At 44.6% G+C, this 27,694-nt stretch overlaps 1 protein-coding gene across 1 annotated transcript; it reads left to right on the top strand.

Annotated features, from left to right (window-relative positions):
• Positions 1-118: 118 nt before the first annotated feature.
• LOC110496026 (adhesion G protein-coupled receptor B1-like) lies at positions 119-27,694 on the top strand. Its single transcript, XM_021571652.2, has 30 exons — positions 119-543; positions 4,581-5,489; positions 6,372-6,521; positions 6,644-6,742; positions 6,954-7,124; positions 7,399-7,563; positions 9,392-9,556; positions 9,716-9,880; positions 10,033-10,134; positions 10,282-10,388; positions 10,693-10,887; positions 11,070-11,138; positions 13,085-13,193; positions 14,083-14,226; positions 14,468-14,537; positions 14,832-14,934; positions 15,289-15,332; positions 18,090-18,216; positions 21,669-21,772; positions 21,890-21,992; positions 22,143-22,293; positions 22,554-22,623; positions 22,740-22,806; positions 23,003-23,260; positions 23,380-23,478; positions 23,602-23,638; positions 23,938-24,602; positions 24,857-24,964; positions 25,307-25,357; positions 25,695-27,694. The coding sequence occupies exons 2-30, from the start codon at positions 4,772-4,774 to the stop codon at positions 25,890-25,892; spliced, it is 4,614 nt and encodes a 1,537-aa protein (XP_021427327.1). The 5' UTR covers positions 119-543; positions 4,581-4,771; the 3' UTR covers positions 25,893-27,694.

Below are 27,694 nucleotides of genomic sequence, written 5' to 3'. Positions count from 1 at the left end.
AGAGATTCCGACTCAGAGCAGGGGGGGGGGGGCGGGGTAGGATAAATACTACTGAGAAGAGGCCACAAGGCACACTGAGACTGAAACCCACTTGCAGTGCAAGAACCACAAGCAGGACTACGAAGCCGGGAGTAAAAGTACCAACAATATATTGGAGCTCGTAAAGGAAAGACAAGAACACATATTCTGCTTTCAGGACTCTTTGGAGCTCCAATATACAATCAATTCGAAATGTGGCTATAGTCAGTTTATCTGGATATAGCAACAGAGAAAAGTTGGTAGTACACTCTTTGGAGTTTGGTCAGAGTCGTTTAATTTGACATTTGCTTGTGGAAGTGGACACTGCTCTAGAACTTGGGATCGATCCGACACAGTCGGGTCTGGACTTGCCATTTACAGTTTCTGCTGTCGCCCCTTGCTGAACGTTTTGGCCCGAACATTCTTCGATGACAACATGAAGACTTCGAAAGTTGCTTCCTGAATCCAGCTCGAGTAATTGTGGACCTTTGAATGGAGAGTGTGCACTAATAGAACGTTCTTAAGGTACGGTAGTAGCCTATTCTATTGGTTGATTAATTTTATCGTGTTTTGTTGCTTTGACCGTTTAATATTGTGCTTGGTCAATAGTGCTTGGTGAAATAGTTGGTATTCCAAGTACATTTTTATTTTTGTCTTGATGTGTTTACATGAAAGCTTATGTGAGGAAGTTGTCTCTGCATATGTGAAAACCTGCTAGACTTCGGGAGAGTTGAGGTACTGGAATGCATCAGTTTCGTCAGTGCAGCGCCGGGCGCATTGAGACTCAGTCGGTTGTAAACGGTGCTGAACAATAACCTTCTGACTCGATCGCTGTCCATGGTGCTGAACACGGAATGTCCGGTTCAGTCTAAAGCTCTGTCAAAGTCTTTCCGTTTGTCTGCGATCGTCTTATTGGTGCAATATTGTGACTTCAGAACACATTATTGCAGCAACCTGCACATTGGATTCATGATTAGCCTACAACAACACGACACAGCATGAGGAGCTGTATGCATGTGAAACAAGCGTGCAAATGCAAATCATTTCAGCCGGTCTTACACGTATTGCTCCATGTCCTTTCAGCTATTTTTTTTGTGAATAGCCGTCCTGATCCATTTAGGCAGCACGGACCTGAACGGTATATGTTGCATTACATGATCCCAAAGGATCTTCCACATATCAATGATGTCATGCAATGACTTTACCCTTGGAGATATTGTATCAACTTGATGACTCCATTGTAAGTTTTCACACAGCCGGGCAATATTTCTCAATGTCCCTGCGCACTACATTTCATTTCATATAGAGTTACTTTACAGACACGGACACAGACAGAAGTCATAAGAAACCGTGTGCAATGAGCTTGTCAATTGGAAGTGATTTTGATGACAGCATGAAGTTGTATCATGTTTATCATGAATGTTAGACAAACATTTCTGCCGTGGGAGTGGTGATATATTCATCAACAGGTTGCTCTACCAAAGTTTCTCAGTGTTCAGCGATATGGTTCCTTTTAACGGTTCAATATTTCCAACTGTCATGGTCATACCCTGCTGAACTCTGATGAATCTCTGAATTTGATTTGAGTTAATAATGTCTGATAAGAACCTATCATTTGTTAATGCAGCATTTGCTATTGCTTGAATAAAGAATAGCACATACTGTATAGCAATGATTTCATGGTGACCATTTCCGTTTTTGCTCATTCAACGACTATGAAACTAGAAAAACACTTCATAATCATCAAACAGTGTCTACTGGCTTTGATGACCTTCTTAATGCATGATATCAGTGCATGTTGTTTTGGCATGACGAAGGCGTTCATGTAACGCTTTGGAACTGAAGACACATGGATGACTTGTTTTCAAATCAAGATTTTCATTTGCTAACTGGCTGTCAGCTGGCATTGTACAGCATTCACCTCCAAAAGTGCATTTGGAAAACACACACACACACACAAACACACACACGTTTGCCACAGAAACTGATTTGACTCTCACCATACGTCTCCAAAACAAAGGGGGACTTTTAGAGGCAGTAATGCTTTATAATGTGAATAATTAGGATACATGTGTTAAAGTGCTAACAAACAAGTCAGCTCTCATAGAAAGACACAGAGGGAGTACACTTGGATGGAAACGGGCATATTTAAAGGATGCCAAAAGCTGAGTGACATTTAGTGTGGGAGAGAGCCTTTCTCTCACACCCATCACAAGTGGGTCTAAGAGCTCATGTAGTCTTGGGCTGTGTTGATTTTCCTCGTCAGCGGCCTTTTTCTTCCTTCAGATTGCTTTCTCTTATCTTTCCCTTCTTCAACCTCTGCACAAAAAGATACAAAGTGACAGAGGATTTGGGGACTTGTTGGCCACCTGCGGCAGCTGTGTCCTTCATTTGCTGCATGTTATCGTTTCAGAAGAAACACAGAGATGTCCCTGTGTTAAAACAGTTCATATACAGATTACATGCAGTGCAGAGTAGAGCAAATAACAATGTATTGTCTCTGTGGCAATATGCTGTGGCTGGAACTTGTTTAGAGTAGTCAAATACACTGTCAACTGATCTATGATTGCCTTCAAAACAACCACATACAAAGGGTAATGGTTTCTATGGCAGCACTAGAACTCCTAACACCCCCCCCCCCCCCCCCCCACACACACACACACACAGACCTGCACACACACCCTTACTTTCTCACAGCGCTCCATTAGTCATGCAAACAAATGGCCCTTCTGCCTTAAAGCACTTCTTCTATCTCTGTAGATCCCCTGTGAAGTCTTGAATCATTGTACAACTTCCATATGTTGTACACAGTCCTAAGTGCACATCCACAGAGAGAAACAGGAGTGTTTTTCACTGGGCTGTTAGTGCTGTTGGATACATGGTGTTATGCAAAGCACATCATCATCTCTTTGATGAAAAGTGGCACTTGAAAGCTGTGCATCACAGCACAAACAGAGAGCACCTGATGGTAATTTAGCCTTTTCCTCTCTTCTCAATTTTACAACAATATGCACCAAAAATTTATAACAGCTGTTTCCATAACTACCAACTGCTTACGCCTAGGCTGCCTGTATTTGCAGCAATGTTGTTGTCAACAGCAAGATAGAGCAAGAGGAGTGGAGTAAGATAGAGACTATAAAGAGAGAGAGAGAGAGAGGCTGTAAATGTGACAGCCAGACATTTTTCCTTTCTCTCCTCAGTTTTCGCCTCACTAGAAGCCCATTCAAGGAGCTTCCGGCTGGTATCTGGGAGGCCGAGGGAGGAGAGAGAGCGAGAGACATACTCCCACACAAAGCATAGGTCTACCTCAGAGGGAGGGTATAGGAAGGAGCCTTTTGCAGAGCGAGATGGAGGGGGAAAGGAATGATAGGGTCTAGCTTTAAAAGATGCAGGTGCACCCTAGTGAGAAAACAAGAGAAGGAGGAGGCCTTGCGGAAGTTTTGCAAGCATTTCATGTTTTCTGGTATATCATTCTGCACCTGGTTATACCTTTTGTTCCTCAACAAAACCCAATAACGTAGCCAAGACTTTGAGCCCCCTTAGAGACTTACTTATAAAATGTAAATATTCATGAATTACTTAGTATAATTTGGTGGATTAATCAGGTTTCAGGGCTTCTTTGGGCGTTAATCACTACCACAAGAAGACTGGGCTGCCACAGTGACACTTGGCAGGATGAAAATCCTTGCCCTGCATGCATGAGAAAGTCGTTGCTGAGCAACAGTCTTCTTTTCTCCTTATTCCCTCCTTAGCCCCCAAAACGCCCCAAACCCAAGTAGCCATAACACCTAGACATTGTGCAAACTCATCAAGTATAAGGTGCCACATGAAGAGTCCAGCACATGGACATTGATATTGTGTGCTCTTTGCTGCAGGGCCAGATAGGGTATTCATATACATGACTTGACAGATACAGATGTAGGATCTTAATTGGAGCCAGTTTGCTACAGAAGGAAAATAACATTGCAGCAACAGGAAGTGTGAATTATTATGTGGAGAGTATAAGTGACTCCAAGCGTTGTCTGCGGTTCCCAATGGCAACGCGCTGGCACAGACGTCAGCCTGACGCACACTGGTTAGCGTTTAGTGGCACATTCCCGTGTGTGGGAGGAAACAGTGAGAGAGAGAGATTGAGAGAGAGAGAGAGAGCAGAGGCTAGCCCGCTGCGAAGGACTGTATGTAATTACAGGTCCACACACTGTTATTATACTCTGGACCCTCAGTTCATTTGTTCATTGGAGAGATCTGATGCTGCACAGAAATGCACAGTAATGCTAATCACAGGCTCAGTACTCAAGTGGGGATAAAAAAATAAACATTTCACCTTTATTTATACAGGAATGTCAAATTAAGTAAATGAAGACCAAATATGTATTAACAATGACAGCATGTGCAGGTTGCAATGCGTATAATCATCATATGAATATCAAATATTAGTTAGTTCTGAAAAATTCCTGAATTTACCATTGGACCGAGGTTCGTATTGGTAGGTGCTGATCAGAGAATTGTTACGCTTAGTGACCTGTCATGTTTCATTTTTTTGTCTCCCCTTTATCCAACAGACACAGCTTTGACACATGACTGTCTGTCTGTCCCACTGAAGCCTTTGAGCCCCATCTAATTCCTCAGAGACTAAACCAACAAGGACCAAGCAACCGAAGTCACATTGCAACAAATTGCATAAATAGAGGAGAGAAAAAAGAGTGAAATCGATTTGTGTCTCCTCGAAACACCCTCTCAAAGCGACCACACAATGACGTGGTCACCTCCCCAGTCCGGGCCCTTTGTGGCCCTTTTGGCCCTTCTTTTCCTCGGTTTGACTTCCAGCGTCCCTTCCGGCCCGGCCTCTGATACCTGCGCCTCCCTGGAGCAGAGCCGCTTCTTCGGGCTGTTCTCTTCGACCGCCAACCTGCCCTCCACGCCGTGCTCCTGGACCCTGCAGAACCCAGACCCTCGCCGCTACACCGTCTACATGAAGATCACCAAGCCCACCGACTCCTGCCTGCCCCGCCAGGTCAAGACCTTCCAGTTCGACTCCTTCATCGAGACCTCTCGCACCTACCTTGGTATGGAGAGCTTTGATGAAGTCGTCAGATTGTGTGACGCTTCAACTTCTGTAACCTACCTGGAGTCCAGCAAGCAGTTCCTGCAGCTCCGCAAGGTGGCGCCAAGACACGGCCTGGAGATTGTGGAGGGAGAGAGCAGCGGCGAGTTCAAGGCCGAGTTCCTGGTGGTGGGCAAGAGGAACCCCAGTATGCCAGCCTGTCAGAAGCTGTGCCAGTGGCTGGAGAATTGTTTGTCCACCAGCACCCATCTCAACCCCTGCGGCATCATGAACACCCCCTGCCAGTGCTGGGAGACCCCCGTCAGGAAGCCCGGCGGCTGCTACCGTGGAGGCGTCTACCTGGAGAAGTGCATCCCAACCCCCCGAGACACTGGACGTGAAATTGTACGCGACGCCGAGATCATAAGTGAGTAGAGTTACCACCATTTAATCTGCTTATTGTGTTATGCTCAATGTCCATGACTCCACATGTTTGTTTTTGTTAAGAGTGTAGAGTCTAGACTAGATCTCTGTCTGGCTGATTGGAGACATGTTCCCTTGGAAGCACAATCTCCTCAAGCTGATTCCAACTCATCAACCCTACCTCACTCTCCATGTGGTTGAGATGACCCCCCGCCCCCTTTGCTGATATAGAGAATGTGGAGTTCTGATGAAGATGTGCTTTTTGCTGCCCCAGTATCATAAGGCGTAAATGAAGGGTGTTTAGTAAGAGACTGTGGGGCTCCTTAAGGGCTAAATGGTCAGATAGCTCCCAATGCACATGTGTTAGCTCGCCTTTTTGTTTTCTTGGATGGCGGACATGTTTATTGGCTCTTTGCTGAGGGATTGAGGGACGCGAGAGATACACACAAAGCCCCCACAGTTAGCTTGCACAGGAAATCGAAGCCAAGCACTTGCAGTAACCGTAGCAACGCTCCAGCCTTGCACACCATGCTTTCCACGGTGCTGGAAAGCAAACAATCATTTCAAATTAAAAAAATTAATCTGGTATGGGTTCTCACAAAGAGCTGCCCTTGTGCATTTCTCAGCTCCCTGACATGCACACTAATTACCCGTTTCCGTTTTTTACATCGAAATCCTTAAGAAAACTTTACCTGAAAAATCTATTTGCATTCTTACTGAACTGTAGCAATTTTGATATGTCAGTTTCTGCGCAGTAGAATGAGTTCAGGTCCTTCAGACTATTGTCTCCACATGTACGTACCAGTGTCATCCTCAGTAATTATGACTCTGGACTTGTGTGTCATGTATCATGTGTGCAATGTGCCTCTTCTCTTCTCTCCCGCAGAGGGCTGGAGTGGGTGGGGCCGCTGGTCTGAGTGCAGTATGGAGTGCGGGGGTGGAGTCCAGGTGCGCAGCCGAGCCTGTCAGCCAGAGGATAGTGTGTGTGAAGGCGTGGTCGAAGAGGGGCGGGCCTGCAACCCTCAGCCCTGCATTGGTGAGTCTACCTGTCAACCTAGCTGTCCGTCTGTTTTCTTGTCAGCCTGTATTGCCCAACCTACTGTCTGTCTTTGTGTTGATCTGTTTGTTCAGCTCACTAACCATCCTTTACCTCCACAGGTCAAGTGCACAGCCGTAGCCAAGCCCTGGCTTCCATCGTCGGCCTGAAAAGAGACAACACTGATGTTCCTATCACTGGAGTTGTGGCCCCTCAAACAGGTGAGACATACATTCTAGGGGGGGAAAATCCAGCTTTAGGAGTAGTTGGAGAGGTGTTAACAATAGCATAATAACCAGTATAATATTGTCAAATTGAAGATACCGGTAGACCATTTGCAGTGTTCGATGTATAGCTTCGATGTCTACCATATTACAAGTGTTACGGCCGCCGGACCTTCAGCGCTGACTCTTTGACCCCTGACCTTTGTAGTGGATGCTGCTGCGGTTGCAGATGAGTGGTCCCCCTGGAGTGTGTGTTCAGTGAGCTGTGGAGAGGGCTGGCAGGCCCGCTCCCGTTTCTGTGTTACCTCCTCCTACAGCACCCAATGCACCGGCCCCCTCCGCGAGAACCGGCCCTGCAACAACACCATGGTCTGCCCCGGTAAGTAGTAGCTCATTTACCGGGGGCCGTGTTTAGGGTGGTGTTTAGGGTGTGTGTGTGTGTTCCTCTAGATAGGTTGGCAACTATGGTAAAGATCACAACCTCCACCTAGTGGATAGCTCATGAAATTGTCCCCTCCCTGAACAGTCAACACCCAAAGACACTACAACTCAGTTACTTACAATGAATTCATATTTATTTTGCGGGCAAATGAACCAAAAATGTAAAAATGTGTATTTGGTGACATGGGCTGAATTTTTTGTCTTGTTTTCAGTTGATGGAGCTTGGGACGAGTGGTCCCCATGGAGCCTGTGCTCTTCCACCTGCGGCCGTGGTTACCGTGACCGCACCCGCATCTGCAAGCAGCCCCAGAACGGAGGAGAACCCTGCAAGGGACCCATCAAACAGACCAAGTTCTGCAACATCGCAGTCTGCCCAGGTTAGCCTTATTGCTTACTTAATTATGATGTGTGCCATTTAGCAGACTCTTTAATCCAAAGCAACTTACAAAAGTGAGTGCATACATTTAAGTATACGTGACCCTAGCGGGAATTGATCTCACAACCCTAGTGCCATGCTCTTACCAACTCAGCCACACAGGACCACTTACTTACTCATCTTAATGAGAATATCTTTGGCAATGGGGTAGCCTTAAACACCCTCACTGACCCATGTGGGAAGAACTCTGACTGACTAAGATACTTTCACTTTCAAGGCTTCTCTCTTCCCTCCTTCCTTTCTACCCATCCTACCTATTCTGACTATTAGTGGTTATCTGGGGAGTCAAATATTAGTTTGACATCACAACTGACGTACTGTATCTGCAGAACAAATGCCTGCAGGGCTTAGTCATGGGCGGTACAGGCAGTGAGTAATACACTCCTCACTCACACACACACACACCAACATGTCGGAGCTTCAGTTCTCTCTCTGTTGATACATACACACCGCCCACTGACAGTGAGGTGGGTTAGTCCTCTTCTCTCTCTCACCTACGTACATAAATATTTAGTCCGTCTGGTACTTAGATGTTTTTGTAGATATTATAACAATGGCTTTTCATTTGCAATTCCATTTTTCCCTTAGCAAATAACTGATGGTCTGCCGCTCGTCAAAACAGCTGAGTTGGTTAATTGAATGTGCCTGGCCATGTAGTTTTACACTGTGGACAGCAGATGGCAATATGCTCCACCAAAAGATGGCCGCTGTAAATGACTCATAACTTTGGGAAAATCTCATTTCTAAAGCGAATATATATTTCACCTGAAATTTAAGTGGTTTTGAGGACAAATCATCTTTAATAGTCTATTCGACCCAATAAGAAAACACTTACTTTGGCTTCCAAAAGAAATATTTGGGAATAGCCAGGAAATCTAAAATGTCATTAACCTTTTTTGTCTCTTTATCCATTAATAATGATTTATTCAATTTCTGACAAATTGTATTGCCCTTTGGAAAATAGTAAATATTTAAATATTACTTTTATTTATTTTTTCAAACTGCCTGTCATGTATTTTCATCAGGCCAATTTTCCTCCTTGCATACCCAAGATTAGACAAGGAGGACAGTGCTTAGAGCAGAATTAAAAGTAAAGTGTTGCACTGAATCAAGTCCCCCATCCATTCCCATTAGAACAAAAGAAAAAAAGGTTCCTGCTCACCCGTGTAGGCTGAAGGGCTAACTTAACGAGGTGGAACTCTGTGAGCGATGGAATCCGATGTCCTCCAGAGACTCCTGAATTAGGCCTGCCATCCTGTGTTGGGAAACATTGACTGCGTCCTAAATGGCACCTGTTCCCTATATAGTGCATTACTTTTGACCAGGGCCCATAGGATAGCTATAGGGCTTTGGTCAAATGTAGTGCACTATTTAGGGAATAGGGTGCCATTTGGGACATATCCATTAGAAAAATAGGCCCATCATCTTTCTTCCCATATGATACATTGTATTAGGCCTATGTTGACCTGCATTGAGCAAGCAGTCATTTTTCTCCCTTAAAATACACTACACTTGATCAGGCTCGAACAACTGGTGGTTTTGCGCGTCGTTTGAGGAAGGAAATTGGCATGGGAGCCTTTTAGAGTTAGAGACATCTGCAGTGGTGCATGAAGGACAAAACAGAACAGAGTTTGGGCCTTCACTGCTACTCAGTCTCAAAGTAGGACATGTTCAAATGTTAATAGCATCTTTGTGCCATGATGATTACTATAATGGCCCGAGGTTTGATGGTGTCCTAATTCTCCACCTCCCTCTCTGGTTCCCTCTAGTGGACGGTGCCTGGAACGAATGGTCTGGTTGGACCACCTGCTCCACCTCTTGCTCCAATGGCACCAAGCAGAGGACACGTGAATGCAACGGGCCGTCCTACGGAGGTTCGGAGTGCCGTGGTGACTGGCGTGAGACCAATAACTGCTTCCTGAAAGATTGCCCAGGTAGATAGCTTGCAACACCAAGTTTGAAACGGAAACCTCTTTTGTCACAATAACTCTTCAAGTAACCAGTTCCAGGGGTAGTCTATGGGTGAAAGGCCACTGCCTATTGGTCAGTCTGTTCAGGGTCAAGGGGTAACATTGTGTTTTTTCTCTCTCTAGTTGATGGACGCTGGTTGTCATGGAGCTCATGGGGAAGCTGCAGTAAGACCTGTGGGGGAGGAAGCCAGCAGAGACAGAGGATGTGCGAAGGACCTTACTTCAGTGGAGAGACTTGCCCTGGAGAGAGAGGAGAGCTGAGACGCTGCAACGAGAAAAGATGCCCAGGTCAGTGAGTCAAAACAAACATGGCTGACATACAATTAAATGGTTCAACACAAAACAATACTATTCAAATACAACTTGACCAGAGAAAGCCAATAAATACTTTGATTCAATGCACTAAAATGTGTAACCAAGTCTCCCTCTCTTCTTTTCAGAACCCCATGAGATCTGTCAGGAGGAGACCGATGGTGATGTTGTGTGGAAGAGAACCCCAGCAGGAGATATGGCGGCCGTGACCTGCCCTACAGACTCCACCGGTACAGTACATCAACACATGGAGCACATTATTTTTTATAATACATACATTTACTTCACTTCAATATACATGTACTTCACATGTTTAAGTAGTGTAATCCTCCCTGTGTAAGATCATGCTGACCTCCAGTACTCCGTTGTATACACAGGCATGATCTTGCGCCGATGCACCCTTGGCGCTGTAGGCCTTGCTTATTGGGAGAACCCGACCCACATCAAGTGCATCTCCAAGAACTACCAGGACATTTCCTTGTTGGTAAGTTGACTACGCCAGAAAGGAGTGTCTTGAGATGTATCCTCCAACAAACCTGCTAGTTATGATCATCTGTTGCTGGATCACACAATTAGTAGTCAAACCTCGCAACTCTGAAGACGTTGCCCTTAACTACAAACCCTTAGAGATGGGGCTCATTTACAATACCTAATATGATGATAGTTCAAAAACACATCTCCACAGCCTATGATTTCCCAGCGGTGTACTCAAGCTACAGTGTATCAGTACACCAACTAGAGTTTCAATGACCTAGTGTGACCTCTCTACTTACCCTCCCTTCCCATAGGCCCAGCATGGTGTTGATAAGGCTCAGAAGGGCCTGATGGCTGATGGGATTTCTGAGGTGATCTCCCGACTGAGGGCCACCTCTGATGAGGGGACCAAGTACAGCGGAGACCTGTTGTCCATCATGGATGTACTCAGGAACACCACTGAGATCTACAAGGGAGTCGGATACAGCCTGAGCAATGCTGATGTGGAGGTCAGCCTGAAATACTGTTGCTTTTGAATTAAGCATTGAAAGCAACATTGTAATGTGTATTGTCACTCACACAGAGTAAGCTATTCATTTTTGCCATGTGTATGTTCTGACACTCCTCCAGCAAAGTATGATTTGGGCTTTATCAAGTCTAACACCTATCGCTCATATCTCCTTCTCTACAGAACTATGCCCAGACAATCAGCAACTTACTGAAGGAGGAACATCATGACAAATGGGAGGAGGCACAGCTGGTGAGTGTCAAGTTCTGACAGCAGTGTATTTATTTATGCAATGCAACATATGAATAGGTGTGAGTGGATGCTTGTATGACTGTGTAACTGAGAAAAAGAGTGGAGGAGAACGTTTTTCTTCCTTTGTCAGGTTTTTGCAACTGTGTGAGGGATGGAGTGGAGGAGAAAGTTTGGTCTGTGTTGTTGTCACTGTTGTTGTAAGTGTGAGAGCGAATGGGGGGGGGGGGGGGGGGTTGGTCTGTGTTGTTGTTGTTGTAAGTGTGAGAGCGAATGGGGGGGGGGGAGTTTGGTCTGTGTTGTTGTCACTGTTGTTGTAAGTGTGAGAGCGAATGGGGGGGAAGTTTGGTCTATGTTGTTGTTGTAAGTGTGAGAGCGAATGGGGGGGGGTCTGTGTTGTTGTTGTTGTTGTAAGTGTGAGAGCGATTGGGGGGGGGGGGGTTGGTCTGTGTTATCGTTGTAAGTGTGAGAGAGAATGGGGGGGAAATTTTGCTCTGTGTTGTTGTTGTAAGTGTGAGAGCGAATGGGGGGGGGGGGTTTGGTCTGTGTTATCGTTGTAAGTGTGAGAGAGAATGGGGGGGAAATTTTGCTCTGTGTTGTTGTTGTAAGTGTGAGAGTGAATGGGGGGGGGGGGGGGTGGTAACTGGTGATACCTTATTATCACCCCAAATAAAGCATTCAGTTCCCTACTAAAGAGTAGACACCATAGAAAGAACAGGACACTCAGAGACATTTCTGAATATTGATTAAAAAGGAATAGAACATGAGTCATATCAATCCACAACCCCTTGACTTCCCTCACACCATCCTATACTGAAGATAGTGTTACGGGCATGTTTCCCATAAACAAGCATAGCACACTACCATACTATTTAACTCATGTGTGTCTCACATGAACCATTACGAATAAGGGATAAGTAGAAATCCATCGAACTTGTTTTTGGCATCTTATGCTCTGGATCAGACGTGCCTCTCATGAATTTGAATGAATCCTCTTGCCGTTTTTATCTCATATTTGTCGTAACATTTTGCAATATGTTGATTTTGATACTTGAAAGATGAAAACCCTGTTCAAGTTAACTGTGGCCCCCAGCCTCGTGGATAGGATTACTCAGGTTGTTATCTACATGGCTAGAGATAGGTAATACATATATTAGTGTGGATATCTCAAGTCACTAATCAAAAGGCCCACATTTCAGGGAACAAAAATGTGCGTGTCAAATTGAAGATGAACTGATTATGAACTAGCAGTGTTTCAGTGAGGAGAGAGTTGACGCTCGGGGCAGAGAGAAAGAACGAGGCAGGCAGGGAGATTCTCAACGCCCACTCTCCAATCTGTGCATCTCCATACCAACCCACAGACCATGGTCGTTGTCAAGAAGGGACACGTGCACAGACACTGTACATTGTGCAATATGTATCACACAGACGTACACACACCTTTCGCCCACATCGCAATTGTTCTGCGTCAGAGAGACGTAAGAGCCCTCCCTCCCTTCCACAGCAGCCTGCTGCCTGATGCCCATGTATGGCCCTCCGGAAGTTAGGAGGCTCCACTGTGGATGATAGTGCTTTTCACAGCTCAGGGACATTAGTATTGTAAAAGAATGAAACGAAGTATGAAAGGCATTACATATACAGTGTGGTATAAGGGCCTATACATGAATTGTTTCTCTATATGCACAGCTTAGATAAGTAATGCTAATACCCTCTATGAACAATGAATAGTCTCCCAGCCGGCAAAACTGGCATTGTAATAATGACGCAATTTCAACCAGATATCAACCAGTTCTGGTTGTAAATGGGTTGTAATGACGTTAATTCAACCGACTTCAAACAATCCCTGGATGTTTAGGATTTATTTTATATTAATTTACGGTCTCCCCTCCTCCCTTATTCCTTCTCTCTCTCTCTCTCTCTCTCCCTCCCTCCTCCGGTCTCTCCTCTAGATGGGCACTAACATCAAGGAGTTCTTGCAGCTTGTCGAGGACTTTGTGGACATGATCGGTATGCAGATGAAGGACTTCCAAGACATTTATGAAGTCACCGAGAATTTAGGTGAGCCACAAATTTTCCCGGACAGCTGTTCTCTGCTCTTACCCCCAAGATAATGATGATTTGTCTTTACCTATATCCGGCAACAGAGTGCATCAATCTTAATCATGTCACAAGAGACGTTCTAGATTAGTGGGGAAAATGCATCTATGACATTTTGGCAGGCCCATTAGTAGCTATCCATCTTCAGGATAGCACAGAACCAGATCATCGAAATATGTAAAAAATAAAAATAAATCAACAAAAACAATTCACATGCTTCGAAGATAGTAAAAAGTAGAAAACAAGTGTAGAGTAACAGTGAAATGCTTAATTTACGGGTCCTTTTCCAACAATGCAGATTTAAAGATTTTAAAAAATGATATATAGAAATAGTGACACAAAGAATAAATACACAGTGAATAACGAATAACAATACAGATACAAATAACATGGCTACATACAGGGAGCACCGAGTCGATGTGCAGGGGTACAAGTAATGTTAAGCTGGATGCTAAGATGCAAAGCTTAACCCCATCCTGCAAGTTACCAATTACGTGGGAAGAAGCTAGGAGCAGATTGGGTTTTACATAAACTCTCAGAAAAGACACACTGTCCAAACTGTAGAACTCGCGCTTATTTTTCTCATTGCGTCAGCAATTTCTTGCCATGTCGTCTTGGCTATAGCAAAGGTGACATTCACAATCGCAGTTCACACAGGATTCAGCAGCAACTCCTCCAGACAGATAAAGACATGACGCATGAAGCCATAGCTGTCCTCCGCTTGTTCAGGCGTCAATGAATTGATTCTTCACTTACCAGACCCTAACGGAGTCAATGTATCCTATACACAACATGTATTCCAGGAACACTCTTTAACACAACATCTTATGTCTCTTTTTCTCCTCTCCAGTGTTGAGCATCCATAAGCGCCCCACAACCATGACCACCGACTTCACCTTCCCAGTGAGAGGATGGAGAGGCATGATGGACTGGGTCAGGACCTCAGAGGAGAAGATCACTGTTTCCCGTGATGCTCTGTCCATCGACCAGTCTGGTGAGAATGCCATACATACTGTAGTTAAAGAGTGTACATTCACAACCACTGATGCATACACAGCTAGTCTGCATATATAAATGACATGCATGTATTATTTGTTTAAGGAAACAGATAGAAGACAGTAAAACAAACAGTTCTACCAACTCAAAAAGTCTCAAAAGCTCTTGTCTGTTCATTTTCTTCTCTCCTAATGAAACAGTGGAATAATGATAATAATTGTGGGTTTTGTCTGTTACAGAGGGCACCACTGCATTTGTGACCGGGATCATTCTCTACAGAAACCTCAGCTCTATCTTGTCCTTCCAAAGGTAGACTTCCTTACTGAATGACTGATACTGCTCACTTTTACAGTGCCTTCTAGATATACAGTACCTTGATGAAGGTAGACTGTCCTCAGTTGAAACCTAAATGGGGCTAGGACTCAGTGACTTACAGACATGTGGTTACTCACGGTGAAAAACAACAATATGCTAATCATTTTAGAATTCCCCTGAAGTAGACAGCCATTGATTGCCATTGAATCAACTACCGGAATTAAACCTACAGTACTTTTACAAAACTGTGCTTTATTTGACCAAATATCCTGTCTCTTATCCCTTCAGTAACAGCACCGTCCTCGACTCCAAGGTAGTCACAGTTATGGTCAAGCCCACCCCAGGCCTGCTGTCCCCCCCAGTGGAAATCGAGTTCCCCCACCAACATAATGTAAGTTTCCTCTGGATAATGGCTCTTCAGAACTACACGTTTTTAACAAGCATCCGACATTTGACATTTCATGTACACTTGCAGTGCCACAATTACTTTTGAAATCGTGTTGCTCTTTAAACCACAAACTTCAGAGTTATACATTAAGTTGCATAAATACACCTGCGCCATTATGGTAATGAGGAGTGGCGTGGAAGTTAGCGTGACAAAAAAAAACGTTTGATGGTGGTTAGCACCATGCTGTTGCATCTCACACATATGGTGGTGGATGGAGGACTCCAACTGTGCTTCAACTGTGCACCATACGCATTTCCTTTTTCTTAGATCCTTACCCCGCCTTTTCTCTTTTCCCAGGACACCATAAATGAAACTTGCATCTCCTGGGATGAGAGTGAAACGTAAGTGGTGACTAATGTTCCCGTTTGTGTATTTCCATTCATAAATGTCCATATTTTCATCATTTTGTCAAGCCATTTGGGGATTGTTGATTATTCCCGCCAGCTCAAAGATCCATTCACTCCTGCTTCTGTCATTTTATATGACCATTCACCCTTTAGCTATATAAGTCACTGTGATGCAGTAGTGTTGCATCTCTTGTAATGTCAATCGTCTCTACTAGCAGGGACAGAGCATCAATAGACCATGTTGACATGACCCATCTCTCTGGGCTTTTTTGGTAGCAGCCTCTCTCATCCTCAGAGCCCCCTGTGACACCTTTCACTGATCAACAGGTCCTCAGGATCCATTCATACCGCACTAACTAGAGAGGGACACAACACAGAGGCAACATTGAAGTAGTAAAGTTTCATTCTAATCATCCAAAGACAATGGCAACTCTTCTTCTCCCATCTCTCCTGTTGTCATGTTGTCCTTTTAAAGGTTAACAGAGGTTAAAAGGAAGTGAAACATGGATGTTTACAACAAAATGTTTAGATGCATTTTAATGCATTACGAACACAACCTGGCATTCTGTTTACCCCCAGCTCTGGATCTCTCACCGTGGGGCTTAGGGTGCATGCATCCTAAATAGCATTCTATTCCCTATAGAGCACACTAATTATGACCATAGCTCCATAGGGACTATTTTGGAGGCAGCCAGCCGTACATTTACATTTAGATTTGTACACTTGTGGATCACAGATAAACACTGCAATGCATTCAACTGAGGCCCTATCCACATCTGAATCCCTTCCCACCTGAGAAAAGCAGCCTAAGTCGAAAGAGAGAAGAAGAAAAAGAGGAAGAGGAGAAAATGTAATTAGCTCATACACTTTCAGTACGTGCCTCCAGCTAAATTAGATTAATTTTGGACAGCGGATGTGATTAATGACTAGATGGAGGAGAGGGGGGAATGGTAGAGAGGGAGAGAGGGAGAAGCCCTGGATCAGAGTTTGGGTCAATGTTTACTCTGTGGAGCAGCACTTGTTTGGTTTTGAGGCAGGCTCAAGGGGGAGATGTCATGTCAATCCACGCCCAACTGTCTATGCTATGCTATAGACACACAGATTGAGGCCTAGCGCTAAGCTAGGCTAGTCTAGTCAGTGTCCACCTCTCAGTGAGATGCTGTTAGCGTTCGATATTAGACATGACTCATTCCAAGCTAACCTACTCTGTCTGATCCCCATTCGAAGCTACACAGTCAGATATTTACAGTTAAACAAACCTTAACGAGGAACAATGCCTCCTAGTCTACCCTCTACTTCACCTTACAACTTCTAACCCATCTGAGCGACCTGAGAAATCTCACAGGCAAGCAGGTAATTAACTGAATTGGATACAGAGCAATGCCTCCTCTCCCAGATGACTTTCCTATTGACTACCTACTAGGGACTACTGCCGTTTCCACCTCCCTGCTATACCTGACAGTGTGATGGCTTATGTCTGGGTAGGAGGGCTGGCTAGGAGGGCTGGCTAGGAGGGCTGGCTGGTAGTGGTGTTCTATTTCCACCACAGCTTTTCGCTCCATTTTCTCCCCCTGACACTCACAACATGTGAAACACTGTGAGGTGGCAAGATCTTCTGCTGCACAGTGCGGCCTGATAACTTTACCCCCATGTGACATAAGGATTTTGTCACAGAATATGTGACGCGCTTGTGTATCGTCCCTCATTCTTCCATGATGAGGAAAAGGGGTTGTTGCTGTCTGGAGATTGCTGATTACAATGTATTTTAGTGGTCATTGATGACAAGACTTTGCCCTTTGTCTCAATGCCTAAAACTGGATATTCTTGGATGAAAATCCATAGTGGCCATCTTACCTGAGAGTTAACATCATACACCGTAGATATTCAAAAGGTTTAGAGAAGACCCCATGGCAGTCATATAGAGGTCATGTGCTGAAGTGATTCCCATGCCCAAACCATAAGGGCATGCATGGTTTAGCAGAAGGGCACAAATGAAATCCATTCTCATCCACAGAAATACACTCATATTTCTTATTTTACTCATACATTTGAGAAAGTCTGCTGGAAGAAATTCTCTTTTACAATTTCCTCTTTCAGTATATTGACTTTAGGCTTGTTGGGGTCCCCAGTGTCCACCATTTCATATATACTACTGCTTGTGAAAGATAGTCAAAGAATATAAATTAGACAGATAATTTTTTATGTTTTTGGTATAGCATTAGCGACAATAGTGTTCATCCCAAAGCAGAGCCACCATTTCAGGTGTTAGAACTACAATTACAGAATGAGACATAGTCACTCATTATAACGAAACAGTTTGTCTTGTGAAAACAAAAGGTTTATTCTTATATCATTACAGTATAATAAGAACTTAGATTTGGATCAAACTCACACACATATAACATATCATATCAATCACGTATTAAAAATATACATTCTCATGGTAGAGCATAGCACTTGCAACGCCGGGGTTGCGGGTTCGATTCCCACGGGGGACCAGTATGAAAAATGTATGCACTCACTACTTCTGCTGAATGACTAAAATGTCAAATGTACATTTCAAATTACCATGCAAAACTGAAAGACCTGTGATTTGCTACTACAAATGTTCTGGGCATATTTTATGTGGTCTTATTATATTCTACAGTGACAACTGTTTGGGATGTAGAGGATAATTTGAATCATTTCTCCGAAAAATGTTTCCTCACTCATACATAACCCGCTGTTCTCTTTCACTCTTGCCCTGTGCAGTTCTTCGCTGCTTGGATCTTGGTCTGCGCGTAGCTGCAGAGCGGTCGCTGTTGATTCATTCAGAACCAAATGCGTGTGTGACAGGCTCTCCACCTTCGCCATTTTAGCGCGTCTAAACCCTGATATGGTAAGTGATGCGCCTATTTACCGTGTGTTTCTTTAATGTTAATGTTCGTTTTGTGTGTGTGATGATAGAATGAAATGTAAACATAGGCGTTGTTTTTCGAATGACTGGGTTTCGCGCTGCCAGCGTCCTCGTCTTTGTCTCCGTGCAGGTAGGTGCCATTGGCCATAGTTTTGATAGCCTGGTGATTTTAATGATCAGGTAACTGTTGCAACATGCTGATATCCGATAGAAATGACATTCAGTATGTATCAACATAACTATCGAATAATTGTGATAATAGGCCTAGTCGTTACATTTTAAAGATGGTTTTCAATACAATTTCTTAATCAAATATGTGGAAATTACATATGGCCGTGTCTGCGTTAATAATCGGAGGCAATTCTGTGTAATTATTAACAATTGAATGAAATAAACAAATTCAAGTTGAAAAACATAATGCTAAATGTTTTCATTGTAGCCTACAAATAGAGTGAATAGCGGACGTTACAGGCATCACCTGAACAATGTGTATGGTATTCAGGCACTTAAGCTTATTCATCATATCCGAATGTGTTCTACATATCTCAGAAATGTGTTTCCATTTGATCAAGTTTCTTAATTCATTCATTTGGGGTATTCAAATTCATAGGGAGTTGCATTCCATAGTTTTCACGGCATGCACTGACTTGGTGAAACATATACTTTGATTAGTGTATTCATTTTCTCAATATGTATAGAGCTCCATTGCGCAAAGGCAATGTATAATTTACCCCGTTTAGATTGTGCCTCCATAGCGTTCACTCTCTAGTTGCCCTGGTAACGACTTCTGCGGTGCAAGCTCATCTGTGTGATTTTTTGGTAACTGGGATATTGAGGAAGAACAAACCCCATCCCCTCCCCCTGTACAAACCCCCAGGTCAGAGATAATGGTTTACCCATTTGTGCAGTGCTGGTGCTGAGTTTGCTGCAATGAACAAAACCACTGTGACAATCAACAGATGGGACTTGCTATTAAAATTCAGAGAAACGCATGTGTCTCTCAGATCGCTTTAATGGCGCATACGATTATCTTCCATTCCACTGCAAATATCACATACTAAACTGTGGTGGGCCCAGCAGAAGCATGTCCAAGCCTATACAAAAGCACAGCCAGTAAGTATGCTTGGACTGCATGATTCTGCTGTACCCAGCGGAAGATGCTGCCAATCTAAACATAAGAGATGCAATCTGGGGCTTTGTTTGTCTCTAGACCTGTTGTCATCATTTGATTTGTCTCTGTTGTCAGTCTGGAAAAGAGAAAGGCAGCTACAGCGCCCCCTGTGTTTGTGAGACAACATCAAAAACCAGCCACCCCTACCCACCCCCATAGTCAACGGCCAGCTACGCCAATCATTTTGTCCCCCACGGGCTGCATCAAGTCTCTCTGAAAAATGGCAAAGATGCTGGCCAATGAGAGGCACACCTCTGGTTGTGCATTGATGGTTCCACCCGCCCCACCATCCTTTGATGTGTACTATAGATATTTTCAATACTGTCCCTCCGCCTGCCAGCTGTATGGGAGAGAACAGCCAGACACTGCAGTGTTTCAGCTCTCATTTGATAAGGTCTGCTTCCTGGACCCTGCACCAAATGAGAACGTGTCTTGGACACATGGTCAAAGAGGCAGGAGTGGCCCACCTAGTTAGTCAGTGAAGATAACCTTGACCAATGGACCCCGATTAGAGCTGTGCGCACTGGGTAATCAAGCCTTATCACAAATGAAAATGCGCACTTAATAGGCACCGTAAAGACTTTTTTTGTTGTCCTGATTCTAGGTTTAGGGGAACATGGGAACATTGGGATTCCGTCAAGGGCAAACTCAAGACGGGTTGAATTACAGTTTCATTCAGTAGCCCATGTCGAAAGGCTGCATCAACCCATATAGACAGATAGATAGGGAGGGATATAGTGAAGCTAGCATACTGCTGCCACTGTTATTTTTCTCCCTGGCATTAGCAAGAGGTAGAAGCAAAAGGCAGTTCAGCGCACCCCTTCTCTGTCTGCCATCTGGTTTGGAAGCCTCTGATGTAGTTGGATAGATTTCGAAACAAATTTGCTGTGCTAATTTAGTATTTGGCTGCCTTAGGCGGTGTTTGCCAGCTGTGCAGGGATATGAGGTAGGTCCACACAGAGAGCAGATAGCGACAGAGACAGCCTTCCCAGACACCGCATTCATCCCCATTTTAGCCTCTCAGACACTACCTGCAAGGCCAAAGCCGTAACCATTTTACCTTTCAACTACAAAGTGACGTCCCAAGGATCCCAGATAGCCAATTTATTGTCTTCCTTAGCATTTAGCTCGCTTTATAAGGGCCACAATTCCTAACCCCTATCAAAATGCCTAGTTAGACTCTTTGCTTATGAAGAAGGCTTCCACCTTGGGTGCCTGGACATGATTGGTCCGCGTCTCATTTGCACCCCGGTGATGCAGATTAATCTAAGGTGTTCAATTAACTCAACCCCCACAAAAGATATCAAAGCAGGGGGACGGTAGGCGAGGCAATAAGCCCCAGCCAGTTAACTGGTGGGTGCGGGTGGGGGCCACTGGCTCCCTCTCATCAGTATTGGTGCCCTCGTGGGCCCCACAGATGAGTCAGCAACAGGGCTAACAGGGGTGCGACATCCTCTCGTGTGCCCGCTGCCGGGAGTTCAGTGTGCCAGGGCTGTCTGACAAAAGTGGGCACCTCCGATGGCTCTAGCAGTGCTCTAAGCTCCTGTCAGAGACGTGGGAGGGCAGGGGGTGTCAGATGAATGCACGGGATAACAGCCCACCTGTCCACTGCAGGGAGGGGTGAGAAGATACAAGGCACACACACAGACACAGTAAAAATCCCCTCATAGAAAGACACAACCGCATATAAATCTATGCAGATATCAGCTTGTAAGGATGGGTGGAGATACGTAGAAGGTTACTACTGCAGCTATAGCACCGCTGTCGCACCACAATGGCAGGAGAAAATAACAGCAAGCCACCATGCTGAAATACCCAGGATATTTCTCTCTCTCCCCCTCTGCTCAGTAGCGGGAGATATATGTTCTGTATCCTTCTCGCCTCATTTGCTGGTTCAAAAGCTCAATGGGGAAACGCAGTGACCTCGGCCGAGTTTCTGGCTTGCCGCTTCATCTTTCTGGCACGTTCACCTTGGGGTCACCTTGCCTTAGCAGTGGCCTAATTGTGCCATTCAGTTGTCTGCCTACAGGGAGCCGTCTGCTGTTCCAGATAGCGCAGCAGAGAGCCTGCCCACAAGGCTCACTGATAGTGTGTGTGTGTGTGTGTGTGTGTGTGTGTGTGTGTGTGTGTGTGTGTGTGTGTGTGTGTGTGTGTGTGTGTGTCATTGTTCATTTTCTGGTGTTAGCCTTTTTCAAGTGGGTGTGTTTGCTGGTGTGCACCGTACTAAGGGAATGCGTTGTGTTGTCTTGTCTCCTCTCTACAGAACATGGATAAGAATCTTCTTCCCTCTGTGACACTCATCGTGGGCTGTGGGGTCTCCTCTCTCACCCTTCTGCTCCTCATCATTATCTATGTCTCCGTCTGGAAGTAAGTGCCCCCTGGAAGCAAAACCACTATTGCACATTTCAGTAATATCATATGTTTTTGTGTGAGCAACACTCTTTGTCTTCCCTCCGTCCTCACTCTCTCCATTTTGTCCTCCAGGTATATCCGCTCGGAGCGCTCAGTGATCCTCATCAACTTCTGCCTCTCCATTATCTGCTCCAATGCCCTCATTCTGGTTGGACAAACCCAGGCTCGCAACAAGGTAGGGCACCATTCTAACCAATCCCATCTCTTCTTTTTCTTCTTTTCTATTGCTTAGACTGACTTCCTGCTTTGAGGCCTTGGGGATTAGCCGCACCACTGACACCGTTCTTCTCTCACTCTCTTTCTCTCTTTTCCCTCCTTCCTTCAGGTGGTGTGTGGTGTGGTGGCTGCCCTCCTCCACTTCTTCTTCCTCTCATCTTTCTGCTGGGTGCTGACGGAAGCGTGGCAGTCCTACATGGCTGTCACGGGCCGTCTGCGCAACCGCATCATCCGCAAGCGTTTCCTCTGCTTAGGCTGGGGTACGTACCTTAATACATGGCTTTCTGTCTGTCACTGTGTCTGTATTTCTGTCCAGAGAAATAGCATTGCTATAAAGGGCATCCCCATTCAAAGAGTAGATAAAGTAACTATATGTGTATGAGTGGGTCAATGTGTCTGTCGTTCCTTTTCCAGACTTCACCTAATTCCAACCATCTTTGGACTGTTTTCCTCCCTGTCTGACATGTTGTCTTCTCGTTCAACCCTAACTCTGTTCCTTCTCTCCCCCTCTCTCTTATAGGACTCCCTGCTCTGGTGGTGGCTGTGTCTGTTGGATTTACCAAGGCTAAGGGATATGGCACCGTCAACTAGTACGTTGCACCTCTCTTCCTCCTCACCTCTCTCTCTTTCTTCTACCTCTCTCTCTCTCTAACTCCCTTACCCTAGCTCATGTAATAATGGCTCTTGTTCTGTCTGTTCCCTGTAGCTGCTGGCTCTCTCTGGAGGGTGGACTCCTCTACTCGTTCGTTGGGCCCGCTGCTGCTGTTGTTCTGGTATATATCCCTGTATATCAAAAAAATATATATATATATATATATTTTAAAACCTTCAAATACTTATGAATGAATGCTTTTACCATGCATTCTCTTATGACATATAGTAGTTAAACCAACATACTGTTAACCACAGTTAAACCCATTGCTCACTACAATTGTCTCACTCATTGTGTCTTTAACTTCTTTTGAACAGGTGAACATGGTAATTGGCATCCTGGTCTTCAACAAACTGGTGTCCAAGGACGGCATCACCGATGTCAAACTGAAGGAGCGAGCGGGAGCGTCCCTGTGGAGCTCCTGTGTGATTCTGCCCCTGCTGGCCCTCACCTGGATGTCCGCTGTCCTGGCCATGACCGACCGCCGCTCCGCTCTCTTCCAGATCCTCTTCGCTGTCTTTGACTCCCTGGAAGGGTTCATAATCGTCATGGTGCACTGCATCCTGCGTAGAGAGGCAAGCACAACATTTTCAAGTATTATTTTTCCTATGTTTTGGTTTGTATTGAGGGGTGTTCTGAAAGAGTACATCAGAATGTAGCTGACTGTTTGGTCATTTTGCCCCCGTTCTAATAGGTCCAAGAGGCAGTGAAATGCAGAGTTGTTGACCGTAAGGACGATGGCAATGGAGATTCTGGCAGTTCCATCCAAAATAGCCACCACACCCAGCTCATGGTGAGTGTCTTTGGTTATGCTTATGTCTTGAATGAAATCATTATGAACGATTGAATCGTGTGTTTTCAATGTAAAAGTGTTTAATAAATACTAAGAAAACCTTCTCTTTGTATTTTTTTGCAGTCTGATTTCGAGAAGGATGCTGAATCCAACAGACCTGGTGAGTGTCTTTCCTTTCATTACCCCCCCTAACCATTTTTCCATTCACTTACTAAAATGCCCGTTCATTCCTGAAGGGCATAGGGCCTTTATTTGTCCATTTAGAATGAAGATATTTTAGAGGCGTGTTGCTATTTAAAGAAAACATTTCAGCACAACCTTTGATTATTTCTGAATCTATTATTTACCTTTGACCATCCTTTCAATCAATGGGAATCAACAGAAATGCCCAGCATGATTGTACTGTACGTGCATTATCTTACCTATTTTCCCCCACCCCTTCCCTCCTCTCTAATCTAGGTGGTATGAACTCTTCCTGTGAGGAGAAGATGCCCCTCCCACCTCAGCTGCCCCTCCCCATGAGCTCCAACTTCCACACCCTGCCCTCCCACACCACCAAGGCCCACATGCAGGCCGTGCCCGAGTACTCCAGCCACACCCTCACTCTGAAGAGGGAGAAGAGTTGGCTGCATGGCGGCATGGACCCGTCCTCCTGCGGGAAACCCATTTATGTGTGCGACGGTGAGCTCTTCCAGCAGCTGGATGCCGACCTGGTGTGCGGCCAGGCGGAGGGGAGCTGCCCCGACGGTAGCGGCTACTTGCTCCTGCCCAACACCACCTCCACCCTTCGCAAGGCCAAAGAGGACCCGTCCAAGTACAACATCAGCGTGGAGCAGCTTCCACAGACCAGGCTGGTTCATCTCAGTGGGCCCTTCGCTGAGCCCCAGGCTGCCTTCGGACTCAAGACGCTACCGTCCGACCGGGTCAGCGTGTCCTACTCGGAGAGGGACTCTCCCATCCAGAACATCCACAACATGTCCAGCGAGTCTCACATCACCCACAGCAGCCTGGGAGACACCTTCGACTCTATGAACTCCATGATGTCCAAGAGCGAGACCATCTCCACACTGTCCATGAGCTCCCTGGAGAGACAGAAGTCCCGTTATGCTGAATTAGATTTCGAGGTATGTATCTTTTGTAACCAACAAAAAGTTATTATATAACAAATACTGTATTATCATGTTAACAGCACATCTATAAACTTGTAATAAACATGTAATAATGTCAAAGAGCTACATTTAAGCAAACTCAAGTGCATGTTTGTATATTAACCAATAATCTAGATAGAATTCATCAGTAGCTAAATTCAATTTGTCTAAAATTGAGTCATTTTGTGCCATTTGCTGACCTACTATTCCTTTTCCCATGTGTCCCGTAGAAGATCATGCACACAAGGAAACGTCACCAGAACATGTTCCAGGACCTCAACAGGAAATTACATCACGCTGAGAAACAAGACAGAGAGTCCCCTGCTTCAGACAGCAAGGTAAATAATCATATATAAATCTATTTTACAGTGTACGTAAAGATTCACATACAGTTATTTTATTGAAGATAAATACAGTAGAAAATAAATGGGTAGTCGCTAGGCTAGACAATGTTAACCAAAAGAGAGAGAGACCATTCCAAGCTGTGGAACATCTTTAATCAGATTTGTCATGCAGAAATGCTGAGTCTTTATTTACATAAGAGTATTGTTCTTGAAGAAAACTTGACCTCAGCAAACCACATTGACCTCAGCAAACCCCTTTGACCTCAGCTGTTAATTGCATTAACAGTCTTTTAAGATAATTACTTAAACCATGCATTTTTGTCTTCTTCCTTACAGTCTGTGAGATGGAGTGTGTCCTCTGGAGGAAGTGACAAAACAAACCACAGCGTGAGTCCTATTACCCATACTGGTCTAACTTTCTGAATACACCTTTTTAGGCATTTTAAATGGGGCATACTCTGCATTGCAATGCACCCCCAGTATAAGAGGAACAGTTAATGCACATTACACAATTATATTGGGATTTTTAACTTACCTTAAAGGTAGTTAGTTAATGGCTAGTCGATTGACAGTTGGTGGATTAAACAAGGAATACTACAATGAATGACCATCATCCAGATTCACAATTTTCAAAAAAATATAGGTCCAGCTTTATTGCATTGAACATACCGAATCTAATGTGGTGATACAAATACTCATGGCCTTCCACTTTTCACCTCATCAGGACAAGCAGCAGCAACAGGTGGAGAGACCCTGGGATGGGGTCCAGAGGACGCAACATTCACCGCCTGCCTGGGTGCGGAAAGACCTAGAGCCCCTGGCCGTGTCGCCCCTGCATATGCAGCAGGTGGAGTGGGAGAAGGCTGGAGCCACCATCTCAATGGTCAGCCAGGACATCATCGACCTGCAGACGGAGGTCTGAGAGGATGAGCCTGAGATTGTTCCTTATAGTTCAAACTCGGTCACCTATTCTATTGGTTTGGGGAGAAGAAGAGCCAATGGATCCACATGGAGAGAGGAGAGGAAGCCAAGAACGAACAAGCGAAGAGAGGTGGGGGAAGAGAGAGCTGAGAGAGTGCTGAACCCAGAATACATGTCTACAAACCCTCGACAGGAGAAAGATGGAGAGAGATGAAAGGAGGGAGGCTATTGTGTTGTCAAGATTTGTTTTCCAGCAAGGACATGATATTGAGCAACACTAGAGAAGCAGTTTGATATTGACTGGTGGTTAGTATCAGATAGTGGCGAATGGTTCCAAGGATTGGTTCTGGTTCTGTTTGTGGTCTGACCATAGAGGTTTCCTTTAATCTTCCGACTGGGTTCAAGAGAGGTGTGGTCGACATGGTTAACATGCGGTCAACAGGCCACTTCGACTCGTTTTAAAACAGTGGGTTTCACTCTACGCCTGAGCTCTAACCAAACCGAACATTTGTACTTTTGTGTTTGCGGCCAAGGCATCTTCCAAGTTAGCTAGGACAAGGCAAGAAGAGACAACTGGACTCCCATCAGACTTGGTGTCTGAACTCAACGCTGTGGTTTATGGACACACCCTTTAATTGCTGTGTTGTAGCTATTATTTTCTCGCTTTGCCAGGAAGTGCATCTAAAGAGCTTCAAAGACTCTTCCATGAGAACTCTCTTCTTGAGACTATGATGCCTATACTGGAGACAAGGCTTGATCATGCTTACAGAGCAGAACATTATTATTATCATGTTATTATATTATTATTATTATTATTACCTGTATTTTGTTTTATTGTTTTAGCATCGATCGCAGTTTTCAAAAGGACTGCATAGCATTCAGACAGTCAGCGTGTTGGTGGGAACCCTGGTTATGCCTGTGTTCTGCCTCCGCAGCACATGACAGACACATGGAAGAACATCAAGCTCTGTTACAGGAAGAGCAGTGTATTCTGGGAACTGCTGAGCAGCATCATTAGGAAGTGTTGGACAAAGACCATTAGATTCCCACCTCCAGTTCCCAATAAACAAGAGCCCCCGCTATTGGACCTCTTTTCCTTCCTGCGACACACACAGCCTTGCAGAAAGAGCTCTAGATCCCAGGACTATAAGCTGTGAGGCACTTGCCAACGACATGACTTCACTTCCGCAGTGCCAGCTACAAAGGACTCCGACACAACATCCTTGTGTTTTAAAACCATCAGTGTGAAACTAGTGCAATATGATGGGCGCTTGATGCTCAAGCTGGACTGATATCAGAATTATGAGGCCGGTTTTTCTTAAGATGTTTCAATACTCTTTTATAACATGTTCCTCATATTTACAGAGCATATAGATACTTTGTTGTCTAACAAATCTGTGTTAGTAATGAAACACATGAATTCAATAGAGGTTTGCTTGTGTTCCGAGTGGAAGCGCAAGACTACAAATTATTTGGAGGTCTGTGATTAGTAGATTATTCTAATTCTAAAAAGCAAATGTTATATAGAATTAATAATAGCCTATAAGAATATATCTAAAAACAGTGCTTCAGGATAACTGTTTTGACTCCATACCTCACTGTGTGGAGTAACTGAACCTCATGTCTTCTGTAATAGTGTGTTTTTGATAATCTTGTCAATATTGCACTACAGTATGTGCCAAAAATCTTTCCTGTCCCCTATTTCCTTCCTAGCCATAGTGCCCCCCTCTTGTTGTAAATGTATAGTTTTGAGAGCACAAGATGAATGTGATTTTTTGGAATAAAATAAAAACATCTATATTA

Source organism: Oncorhynchus mykiss, chromosome 18 (assembly GCF_013265735.2).
Source record: "Oncorhynchus mykiss isolate Arlee chromosome 18, USDA_OmykA_1.1, whole genome shotgun sequence".
Taxonomy (NCBI): Eukaryota; Metazoa; Chordata; class Actinopteri; order Salmoniformes; family Salmonidae; genus Oncorhynchus; species Oncorhynchus mykiss.
Note: the sequence above shows the minus strand (reverse complement) of the source record. Positions and strands in the feature narration are given on the sequence as shown.

Excerpts from the sequence above, each read along its gene's own strand:
- LOC110496026 (XM_021571652.2), top strand. The coding sequence starts at position 4,772 with ATGACGTGGTCACCTCCCCAGTCCGGGCCCTTTGTGGCCCTTTTGGCC. Across the intron at positions 5,490-6,371 it reads ACGCGACGCCGAGATCATAA|AGGGCTGGAGTGGGTGGGGC; the intron begins GTGAGTAGAGTT and ends TCTCTCCCGCAG. Across the intron at positions 22,807-23,002 it reads CCGCTGCTGCTGTTGTTCTG|GTGAACATGGTAATTGGCAT; the intron begins GTATATATCCCT and ends TCTTTTGAACAG.